Source organism: Xiphias gladius, chromosome 3, assembly GCF_016859285.1.
Source record: "Xiphias gladius isolate SHS-SW01 ecotype Sanya breed wild chromosome 3, ASM1685928v1, whole genome shotgun sequence".
NCBI lineage: Eukaryota > Metazoa > Chordata > Actinopteri > Istiophoriformes > Xiphiidae > Xiphias > Xiphias gladius.
The window spans coordinates 21,528,272-21,540,478 of NC_053402.1; the positions used below are offsets into that span (position 1 = coordinate 21,528,272).

At 39.6% G+C, this 12,207-nt stretch overlaps 1 protein-coding gene across 1 annotated transcript; it reads left to right on the forward strand.

The window, feature by feature from the left end:
* Positions 1-132: 132 nt before the first annotated feature.
* limd2 (LIM domain containing 2) lies at positions 133-10,816 on the forward strand. The gene is made up of 4 exons (XM_040123991.1): positions 133-310; positions 9,103-9,147; positions 9,400-9,536; positions 9,642-10,816. The coding sequence occupies exons 1-4, from the start codon at positions 308-310 to the stop codon at positions 9,799-9,801; spliced, it is 345 nt and encodes a 114-aa protein (XP_039979925.1). The 5' UTR covers positions 133-307; the 3' UTR covers positions 9,802-10,816.
* The last annotated feature ends 1,391 nt before the right edge of the window (positions 10,817-12,207 follow it).

Consider the following 12,207-nt stretch of genomic DNA (forward strand, 5'->3'; position numbering starts at 1 on the left):
GTAAGAGCTTGAAAGTGACATCCTTGTGCCAGACGTAGTTGTCCGACAACCATTGAACGCATCGGGAGCAGATGCGAACCAATAGTCTGCGACATCCTGCCGATGGAAAAAAAAAAAAAAAAAAAACCGTTCTATAGAAAACCGAGACGAAGAGCGAAGCGGAGGCTAGAAACCGACCGGCATTCGGGGCCAGCGTCCACTACAAAGCCTCCCAGAAGAGTGAATGAGAGAGCCGGCATCCACATCCAGCAACTGAGTGAACAGACTCTGCGTTTTCCATCCAGTGTGTCGCAGACGAGAAGCGCAGATGGTGAGTGCTTTTGCTCGGCTGTTGTGTGTCTGCAGCCTCCCCTCCCTCCGCTGCACTCCCCTCGGCTCCCCTTTTTTTTTGTGAGATGAGGTGAGGTGATGATGTCCATACGCTCGCCTAGGTTTAGCTAACGACGAGCCGGTTTGGTTGTGTAAGCCACGGTATTAATCTACGGTCTAAATTCAGTATTTAGGCATCAGAGGCATCATTTTGTTTATTTGTTTTATATTTAAACACCTACCATCGTTTTTCTCAAAATGCTAGCAGCGTGCTGCTTGTTTTAACGTCTATTAGTTTGCTAGCTTAATGGCTAATTAATATTAACTAAACAATGCGATTTAAACCTATCGAATAATACATTTAACTCACATTTTCCTGTTTGTTTGAGGACCTCTCTCTCTAACTGATCATTCATTTAATTATTCCACCATATTAGCCGATTTGTACATTGATTTGTGGTTTAATTTTAAGTGGCGTTTTTGTTTTGTTTGAGCTGCGGGTACCAATACATAGCAGATAAATGTGTATTTGCAGATCAGGGTTATAGCTGGCCTGCTGAGTGGTGCGTGTAGTAAATGAAGTCCCCAGAGTCAAATAGTCCGTTAAAGGGTTTTTGCAGATGATTTAACCGTGGAAACCCCTAAACAAGCAAAATTAAACAAACAAGCATATAGATGAAAGCAGAAGATCCATTTTAAGCCTGCTGAATGTAGTTCGGTCAACAGTGTCATTATTACAATGGAAGTGGGACGTTTACAGCACCCTCTGGTCAAAAGGGATTCCCATATTTATCTCATTGAGTATGTTTACATGCAACTCAGAATCCTAGTTTTGAGTCTTACCCTAGTGTTGGTGTAATTAGGGATTTCATATCTACAGGGAGCATGAAAACCCTGGTTATTCATGTCCTTGTATACATGATCGTAACAATCCAGTTTTTTGATCATTTTTCTGCAAGTGTGTCATGATTCCTCAGTATCTCAGCCACGCAGTCATTTTTGTACCATTGGAGAGTTATCAGAAGCCTGGATAAAGTGTTTAAAGGCCACAGTATGCAGGTTTCTTTCCAAGATATATGGATGTCTCTAAACCAGAATACTATGTGCATGCAACCGCACTCATTTAAACTTGAAACTAAATGGTCCACTAAATATCCACTGCACCTTATTAGCTCACCTACAGCTGCTGCGATTGTCAGATGAGTGATTCCTGAAAAGTTGAGTGACTAGATTATCAGTATTAGATTTAAACTATACACTAGGTGGAAGAAAACATGCATTTAAATCTTTATACAAATTGCTTGTCTGTGGTTGTTTTGTCGAGTAGTTTAAAAGCTGCTCTGTGGTCTGGTAAAACCACTTTTTATCTATCCAGGACACCACATCTACAGCAGTCTGTTATTATAACCCTGGCATATGGCGACATGGCTTAAGTAAGTATTTCCTGCCACTGTCAGTGGAGCGCTTGACTGTAATTTCAGTCCGACATGATGGCAAAGATTGACACCCTGCACTGTTGGGTGATTTATGTCATTATTCTGGTGGATTTGAGAAGTTGTTGTTGAAATTTGACTGGCTTGTTTGTCCAAAAAAATAAATAAAAAATGGGGATTTTGACAAAGCTGCACAGTGAGGACTAATAACATTGATTTTGTTTGACCATGTGCTAATTGGTCAAACAGTTACCATTAAGAGCACAAAAACCTGATTTGTTGGGCATGTCAGAAGTGCCATATGTTGGGATGGGGGGGGTGTTTGCCTGCTGTCAGATGTGCAGAACAATATTAATTGGGTCGCCAGCAGGTCCCAGGCCATAGAGCTGCAGGCAAAGGTTGTAAGAGAAATGGTTCTAACTATCACCATACCTATTTCTTTCCCATTCCAGTCATATATTGTCTTACAGTAATAGTTGGCTTTGAAAAAGAGAAATATAGTCACAGTGGTTGTGTGAAGGGAGGAACATAGAGCCATTTTCAGGCCTAGAAAAGGTGTAGGTGTTGTTTCACAGTGTGTTTTAATTATTTAAGGGTCATTGGGGTTATAAGGAAAAGTGATTTATGTGTTTGCAGATTGCTTGTTTTGTCTTAATATTTTATGATGTGTGCTGCACATGGACGTCACATTTTTGCAAGCCAAATCAGTTGTGTGAAGAAGAGGTCAGTATTTTTCAGACAGTTGCCAATTTGGCACATACAGTATATGCATGCACCCCATGAACTGTTCAACTGTGGATTTAAAAAAAAAAAAAAAAGGTATGATTTTATATTTTACCTCCTTTTTCTTTTCCTCTAGGGAATACAGCTCTCACTTTAGACTCTGTAAACCTGTATTGAAGTATTAAGTCTCAGACATTGCAGGGAAAGACTTAACACATTCCTTTCACCTTGATTTGTTTCATTTATTTCACTCTCCTAACATTGTTAACTGCGATCAAAGCTCTGTGTAACTCTTTTCAGTAGTAAATGTGTTTTTGATCTAAAACAACCACCGTTCATACACATTCTTTTGTGTCTCTGTGGCTCTCAGCCATGACTTAATGTAGGTTATCTGGTTTTGAAATACCATAGGGCAGAATGTTTAGAAATAGTTTAAATGTAGTGTTTCCCACAGTGTCATCAGTCAGCAGCAGACATCTAACAAGTCTCATTTTGTAGTCTGTTGAGCTCTGTGGGAAATCTGTGCAGTGTAACTTAAATGATCCATATTTAATTTTTGAAGATGACTACTTCAGAAGCCTTATATGGGGGGGGGGGGGTTTAAACATTAATTCCCCTGTCCTTTGGCTATCATTGTTCCAGGTGACAATGTCTCAATCCACAGTTAAGGAGCCTTAAGTCTGTGATGGAAATTTGCTGTGATAGCAGAGCAGATATTTGCATGAGAGTTGTATTTTTTTTTTTTTTTTTTTTTTTTTCTCCAAGACAGGATGGGGCATGCTATCTTGAATTCCAGTTCTGAAGGAGAATTTGGCTGTAAGGTGTTCCTTCTTGTCCAGCCCATGATAATGTCTCATCAGTTGTAGCACCTGAGGCTGTTTCTTCACAACCTTCAGAGAGGTTGTAGAAGGCAGCAAGTGGCCTCTCACTATGTCAAGTCAACACAGGCTCCAGGTCCTCCACACATTCTTTCATAGGCCGTCACTGGTTTTGTTCTTTTGCAGTTTTAAGAAGAACACATAAACAGACCAGCTGCTGCAGCATAGCAGCACCAGCCACTAGTTTTCATGAACATCACACCATTTGGTGGTGGTATTTGAATCAACAGAACCACAAAGAATAAGAAAGACTTCTGAAATAGTATTTCAAGAGCTGAAACAATAAGGTAATTAATTGATTAGTTGATTGCCAGAAAATTAATCAAAGCAATTTTATCTTTTTTTAAATTGTTTTTTTTTTTTAAATAAAATCTGCAGATTATTCTCTGGCTGCTGTTTTCCAATGTGAGGATTTGTTGCTTTTCACAGTTGCTTTCTATATCAGTTTTAACTGAATAACTTTTGGTTTTGGACTGTTGGTCAGACAAAACAAGACATTTGAAGACGTCATCTTATGCTCTGGGAAATTATCACTAGTTTTCACAAAACGATTTGTCAGTTAAGAAAAAATAATTGGTAGATTCAACGACAATGGAAATAATCAGTAGTTGCAGCCCGAATATATATCCACATTTTTCAAGACAGTCTGTTTTTAAGTGCTTATCCTACATTAATATAGCTGCACATTTGGATAAGTCTGCCTCCACAGACAGGAAGTGAAAAAACAAGTGTCTGTCAATTCACTAAAAAGACACAGAGACATTCACTACCCTTTGCCTTCAAACACAGCGAAAAGGCCCCGTCATTTTCTTGTTGCCTACAGGAAGTTCAAAATAGGAAGAGAAGTAGTGGGTGACCAAGTGCCCCAACACGCTCCCAGATGTGATTACTCTGCAGACTGGTGTCATGAACTTCCATCTGCACTCTAAGGATCAGACTGTTTCATCCTGCTTTTAGTAATTCCCCAGCCATTCAAGTTTCAAAACCTCATGTTCTGCTAATACAAATTTTTCCATCAAAGGGAAGTCTTTTTTTTTTTTTTTTTTTTTCTTTCTTTCTTTAACCCCAAGCAAGACTTTACTGTTTTTGTGTTTGTTTTTTCCCAGTCATTTTGTCCTCATAGCTTGCTTGGTCTCTTCATGTTCAGAGTTACCGATGGAAGATTGCTGTCAGGAGGAGGCTATATATCTTCCCTGTAGCAGTAGTTTTAGTTGTTGGATCAGTGCCATGGCTTGCAGGTGCAGAAAATGCAATACAGAGTAAGATGTTATCTGCATAAAAAAATCCAAAGACTCATAGTTTATGTTGCTAGTAATGGACTGAAAAATGTTGTTTGTTTTGATTCGTTTAACCTCAGACTGCTTGACAACCGATAATGGGCTTAATAACACTGTTTGGATGTGTTTAAAGGACGAGGTGCAAAACATTTTTGCCCCCCCCGTCCCCGTCCCAAACGATTAAACAATGATCATGTTTCTAAATATAGGGAATGAGAGAGAGTGGGAGCCTTTTTGGACTAACGACAGAAGACTTTTTTTTTTAACATGGCGCCTGCCTTCCCTTCTAGGGGCCTGTGACAGTGAATCGTGCACCACAGTGTGTGTTCAGTTGGGGGGGGGGTCTCTTTGTAGTGCTAATGGGCAGAATAGAACAAGATAATACAAGACAAAGAAGAGATACTTCTTCCCATTTGACCAGTTTCAACCTCGCAACATTCTTTAGAGGAGTTGTAGCTGTTCTAATTGGCTCTTGTCAACACTGTAATTTAGACAGAAGGGGGCTAGTTTGTAGTTTTGGTGCCTTCCATAACAATGAATGACTTAAACATATTATTTTGATGTTTTCTAAAGTACGTCCACATATTCGGTTCCTATTACATCCTTTCCTGATATTTGTTAGAAGAAGAAGGGTAGCTAAAGTAGTGGGATTCGTGAAAGTGATGGTTTGAATGTTTGTTTGTTGTTTTTTTTTGTTTCAAGAGAATCCTCACGTTCTTCAGTGTGCAGTTGAAGCTGCACAGTAGCCTTTTACTGATTGAAGGTTTGGCATTGTCACAATGTTCTTATTTGTTTTTACAATTAAATGAGAAAAAATGATAACACTCTTAGGTCTGTCTGGTAAATATGTAACTACCAGCAGCAGCCAGTTAGCTTATTTTAACATAAAAACAGGAACAGAGGAAACGGCTAACGTGGCTCAGAGGGTCAAAGGGTAACATTTTTCACCTACCAACACATTTAAAGCTCACTTACTAACTATTTATGTCTTGTTTGTTTAATCTATATAAAAACCAAAGTGTAAAAATGTCAAGCTATGGTTTCACAGGGTGTTTATGTGCCAGATTTCTCATCAAGAAATTTCTGTTTTTCCCTGGTTCCATGCTAAGCTAAGCTAACTGGCTGCTGGCTGTAGCTTCATGCTTACCATACAGACATGAAAATGGTATTGGTTTTCTCATCTAACTCTGGGCAAGAGAGCAAATGAATGTATTTCCCCAAACTATTCCTTTTAAACAAATACAAAGAGAAAAGGGGAACTTGGCTCCGTCAGACAGAAGTCTCCTGGGTGATTGCAATACAGAAACACACACAGGCAGACATGTGCAGGTGTGATTTTTAAAACTGAGGCAAGGACTCAGTGTGAGGGATTGATGCAGTGAGGTAAGACTTGTAGCTCTGTTGCAAGAAGATTTCACCGGTCCTGTGAAAGTGGTCTTTGTTTGGTTAGATACAAGTCTCCAGCTGGCTCTAGCTTCTCACTTACTGGTATGTCAAATTGCTTCAGTTAAACAGTGTTGGGCAGAGCAGAGCTAATTACTTACACAACAGACCTTCTTTATTTATGCTTACATTGAACACCTTGTTCTGTGCTCATGAAGGCCTTTCATTTCCCACCACTCCATGCAGTTTCTCATCTCCTTTATTAGTCAGGAGGACTTCTTGTGGTAATTTGTGAGTTGTATGTTTCTGAACAGAGATCATGATTCTCTTTTAGTTTATTCACTCTCCAACCTAAAGGAGTCAGACAGAACAAGTGGTCGTTAGCAGTGATGCTATTGGGATGAAAGTCAGTTAGGAGTTTAGCTGCTTTTGTCCCTGTTGGGTCTCTGCAAGACAGAGGAAGGCAGATGTGTCATAACAACTTCCTGCCACATTTGTGCTGTTTGCTGGCAATTGAGACTCATGTACATATAAGGCAAAGGAAGACAAGATGGCACAGGCTAATCTGAAGTCTTTCCAGGATGTCTTTGTATGTGTGGGTTTGTATGATTGGAATGCATGCCTATCCCCTAACATGGTAACTAGCCTTGCTGCGTTGTTGTTCCCAAAAACAAAAAAAATTGAAACATCTATGTTTTCACTCAGATCAGTTTTCCTTTTTTGGCCGCATTCATTTCATTCCATATGTACTGTACAAATGAAGCCCTTATTGATCTCAGCTTCATGCTCTTAAAGCCTCCCAGTTCGTAAACCTTCTCCACAAATTTACTGTGAGAACTTTTCACATTCAAACTTGAGTTTTCAATTATGTTAAATAATTTTGTGAAGATCAAAGTCATGTTCGCTCAGCATTTGTAATGCACCAACAGGAAGTGGTCTAGCATGCAGCCTGCTAGATAACCAGCTAACTGTGACCTGCTAGCAGTAACATTAAGTGAACACAAGAGGATCCAGGGATAAAGAGGAGAAAGATACGATTGCATCTACAGGAAGCTGTATGGCCTCACTGTTAGTGAGACAATTATTTCTGAAGCATGTCATCCGGTTCTCATAAGTGCAGACAACACCCGTGCCGTTCATCCTACTCTGTTGTTGCCTAAATGCACCACTCAACAATGTCAAAATAGAATGCAATTTACAACATGGAGGCAAAATTCATGCTGTTTTTAGATGCTTATCGAAGAGGGCCACTCTGGTCGTTCCAGATGAATTCACAAGTGATGTACAGATAAGGAAGGATGAAATGACAATATATACACCATGACACTATGAATTTATGATCCATTAGAGATATTGCCATAGTGTGTGTACTGTGGTAGCAATGACTTTAATATCTCTGGTTGTATTAGGTGGAGAGCAATGTCGCACATCAGTGAGCAGGACTGTGGTTAATGCAGTTTAAAATTATTTTTGCAGGTCATGGCAGTGGCATCTTTCGAAGACAAATTGGCCACATACTTAGCTTTTATTACCCACATTTTGGCCATGAGTGGTATTTTCATGAGAAGTTTATCTGATACAGCCTTGAATACAATTTACAATCTGTGATATTTTCAGCAAGTTATAAGGACTTGTCAATGTTCAATTTTTATAAGATTTTTTTTTCTGTTTGATTTTTGTATCTCGTATAGATATGATGATAAAAGATTACATGAACCGTGATAGAAGATTTTACACCGATTGTCTGACCCTTTTGAGCATTTTTCCCACTTTTCTTCATGCACATCAGCAGATTTGGAAGTGTGACAAACTTGTCATTGATCAGTTAAACAGCTTTTGATCTCAACTCACATCAGCAGGTCAACATTTTTATGAGGGAGATGGATGGACACACTTCATGCTGTAATTTTCATCGCTGTAGCAGCCACTTGATTATTGTTGGGGGGGGGTTGTTTATTTTGTTTTGATATATTACCTTCAAAGCAAGAAATTTTGAAAGTCAAAGAGTAAGCAGACGTTATATCTGATGCCAAAGCTCTCCCTCTCTTTGGTCTGGTATCAGCCCCACAATCCCCATTCATCCGCCCCTTCTTCCAGTTCCAGCCAAACTGCCTTACATAACAGGGTTTTAGCAGAGTCTGCAGTGGACTTTTCCCCCACCTAAACAGAGGCTGCCCTTCTTCCCTGCTCACTGGATTTTCCATGGCAGTTACTGTGTATGCGTCTGAATGTCTCTGTCTGTTTATTATCCGCTTGAACTACCTGTTAGTCCTGCTTAAAGATGAGGCCATGCTTGTTGCTGCTGGGGACTGGCTGCAATACTCCAGAGAAAGGGCAGATAGTCATTACTACTGTGTAACATCCTCCAGCCTGAGATCATGAAAGCTTTTCTCTTGCCTTGGGGAAGTCTTTCAATTCCTGCTGCTGTTGCTAACCAAACTGCAATTACATGACAAAAACATCGACACCTACGGTGTGCAGAGAAATGCGGTGACCTGCGTTAAATGGCAGGCAGAAAATTAAAAGGTAAACCTAGAATTGTGCATGATTGTAGGGATGAGTGAAAGAAATGCTTCATTACATGCATGGGTCACAAAGCTGCGAAAACATGAAGTAATTTCAAAGGTAAAGACTTGCAGAATAGGCGTCAGTCAGGTAATTACAAATCTCCTACCATTTTGTAAGAGATTTCATGTGATATTGCCTTGTGAAGTTTCTTAACTGGAAGGCTAGTTCTGAGCTGTTCTGCTATGTTGAAGGCAGGCCCTCGCAGAGTGTCCCACAGCTCGGCTCACATGACCAGACAGAAGGCACCTGATCCCCTCCCAGGGGTGCGAAGAGACAGATGGAGCAAATAGAAAGAGGGGGAGAGAGAGATCAGATTGACAAGACTAACACTCTGGTAAAGGTAATAAGAGGACAGTACAAAATAGCCGTCCTTGTGAAGTTCTTCTGTTGCTTTTAATCTGATAGGTCAGATATCTAGATATAGTCAGATGTCTTGTCAATCCGTTGTTCCACTTTAGAACATAAAGGCATCAGTGCATCACATTTAATTACATTTGTTTATGTTAAATATGTTTTTCATTGCTTTCCCAGGACACCAGAAGCCCCAGTGAAGAGAAACCTGTCCAGCGATCAAAGGTGAATATACATATACAAATATAAGTCATCAAATCATAAATACACGTCATCACTGCCCTCTCTTCATCTGTGTCCATTGCTCTTGCCCCACTTCACTTTCATCAGCCATCAGAGGAGAGTAGAGGAAGTCTGTTGTGCATTTTATGTCTTTTGCAAAGACTAGCTTTCATCTTGCGAAAAATCAAGGCCTAGATCACTTCCTGTGTGTGTGTGTGTGTGTCCTGTAGTAAATGTGTATATTTATGTGCTCAGTCCTTCAGCTTTAAGACTCAAAAGGAAGTCTGTTCATCCTGTGAGAAGACGGTCTACCCAATGGAAAGATTGGTTGCCAACAACCTTGTCTTCCATTCAGCATGCTTCTGCTGCAAGCACTGCAATGCCAAACTCAGGTGACTGTATATACTTCACTGTTTCCCTGGGTGTTTACTCGACTTTCTTCTTCTCCTGTTTCCTTTGGTTCTTATTTAACTGTTTAATTCCTCCCTTCCCGACAGCCTTGGCACCTTTGCAGCTCTTCAAGGGGAATTTTACTGCAAACCCCACTTCCAACAGCTGTTCAAAAGCAAAGGCAACTACGACGAGGGCTTCGGACGCAAACAGCACAAAGAGCTCTGGGCCTCAAAGGAGACAGACAATATAACAAAGACGGCATAATCATGTCTCCCTGTGTCCCATCCCAGCCCTGCCTCTTTCTTTGCCTCCTCCTAACACCTCCAATACATCACAATGAACACATGCCTCATATGCTGGGGTTCTGTTAAATCACCCATGCGCTCACACGCTTTTTAAATGCCATCAGATCCAACACATGCACAAACAGCTAGGAAATGACTGGCCACTTAAAAATTAATTTTAGGGATATGTTTTGGGTTTGATTTTATTGATCTGTATTTTCCTAAATTTATTTTCCAATTTCCTGTTTGGAATTGGTACTTGATTGTGACCAAAAACCTTCTCTGGTATGGGAGTATAATAATAATAATAATTTTTTTTTTCATTTTTTATTCTTTCTAATAATTTGCACCTTTTTTTTTTTGGGAATATGTAAACTGTATGCTCAGGCAAACATATCTGAGAGGTTACAGCGCATCCATGTTTTGCAGTAGAGCATACACTCAGGTCAATTTACACCCAATGATTCTTACAAATATTACATATTTCCTCATTTTATCAAAACACAAATCAAACTAATAGTCCTCAGTATTGTGACTTTGCTGTCAGAGACAAGTTTGTCAGGTTTCATATATTTGAGGAACAAACAGGGTACAGAGTACTGTAAAATAACCGCGCACATCAGCAACAGCTCACCTCTCGTCTTTTTAATTTTAGTTTTATTATTTTTCGCATCATCCCATGGTTTGTTCATATTTTAATGACCGGTTTGAGTCTTATCGTTGCATGGTGGTATGACTGGGTCTTAATAGCCTTATCTTATGACTGTATCGATCTTTTGTGTTGTGAATGATTTTTGTCTCATTGATGCATAGCAAATCACTTTTTAAAGGTTTTAGAAGCACTTGAGTTTGGATTTGATTGATGTCATGGCATAAGTTGATCCTCTCTGAGCTTTTATGGTTGAAATTTTAATGGAATTCTCAACTTGTGTTTTGTATACTACCTGTACATAGAGCTGTAGTTTGTGATTAGTGAACATTCCCCATCATACTGTACTCTCATACGACCACACATGATCACCAGACAAGATGTTGATAATCACAGGGAAAGTGAGGCCTCGTCCGTAAGCATCCGTAACTCCGTTGTGTGAAACATTTTAAGAGCAACTGTAAACGTGGTGAAATTTATTACCTCAATTACAGTTTTGAGTCACGAGTGACGATGTTGATGGACAGAGCTGACGCCTTGCAGGAAACCACACAATTTTGTTCCTTCATCACTTCACACTTGTCAGTTCTTGACGTCTTGTGATGATTTTCCCCCTGCTGTATTTGAGTGTGTTCTTACAACTTACTAGTTTTAATGAGAACATAGACAGATCCAATCATAGTGTCGTGAACATCCATCATTATTTGCCCCCCCCCCCCCCCCCCCAGTCCTATTTAGTAATTGTGGGCAGGTTTCCTTTTTAATTAAATGCCCTTCAGTTCTCATCTTATTTCTTATTAGCTAAATACATCTTAGCACCTGGACCTATTTCCTAATATTGAATTTACAGTAGGTGGCTGATGGAGGGTTTGTCACAGTATTGGTCCCCTGATATGCCCCTGCATGCTGCATGCGAAACCAAGTGCAGAGCACCCCCTGCTGGGGAAAGTGTGACAGTAGTGTCTAGCGTGAGAGGAAGAAAAATAACTTCTCAACATAGCCTTTATCTGAAGTTTTTGAATATTTTGCCTCAGTCTGCAGTGCAGCTGCTGCACTCCAGCCACTTTTGATCTTATTTAACTGCAACACCTAAGAGAAATTAATCCAGTTAGACAAGATTTCCACAACTGTTTCATTCTATATAAAGAATGAGTCTAAAGCCATTCAAATATCTAATCTTAGAAAATGTCTGAAAACCACTGAGACTTGACTGACACTTGAATGACACAAAGTACTTTTTCTGACTGAAGGTTTACTGTGAATTTAAGCGTGCTGTGCAGAATAGAAAGCTAAACTTAACAGATGGATATTTGCTACTTTTTTAAAAGAGAAGCCTTAGAAATAAATAGCTGATCTTACTGCTTTTTCAAACCAGACCTTTTGAGTGCACAGATCTTTACAAAGAAATCTCCTTACCATGCCTTTTCAAAAACAGACCTGCTTACTCTTGAGTTCTGCTCTTTAACATTGAATTACTTCACTCAACCAGCAGCCATTTTCCTATCTAACCACTTTTTATCCACATGTAATGGAAAATAATTCAAATTCTACTGTGTGTGTGTGTGACAATGTCTATTTTATATTTTCATTTCTCTCATTTTAAATCGGTCCTCTTGATCCCTGAGAATGCTTTAAAATCAAGAGTATTGTATCTAGAAATGCTGTCTGTCTTTCTCCGTTAGCAGTTTGCCAAGGTACAGCTGCAAAATCTGTGAATTGCAACTTTTAATTCTAACA

What these genes read in the sequence shown, in the direction of transcription:
- limd2 (XM_040123991.1), top strand. An exon ending in AACCTGTCCAGCGATCAAAG is followed by an intron (nt 9,148 to 9,399) that starts GTGAATATACAT and finishes TTATGTGCTCAG; the next exon opens with TCCTTCAGCTTTAAGACTCA. An exon ending in CACTGCAATGCCAAACTCAG is followed by an intron (nt 9,537 to 9,641) that starts GTGACTGTATAT and finishes CCTTCCCGACAG; the next exon opens with CCTTGGCACCTTTGCAGCTC.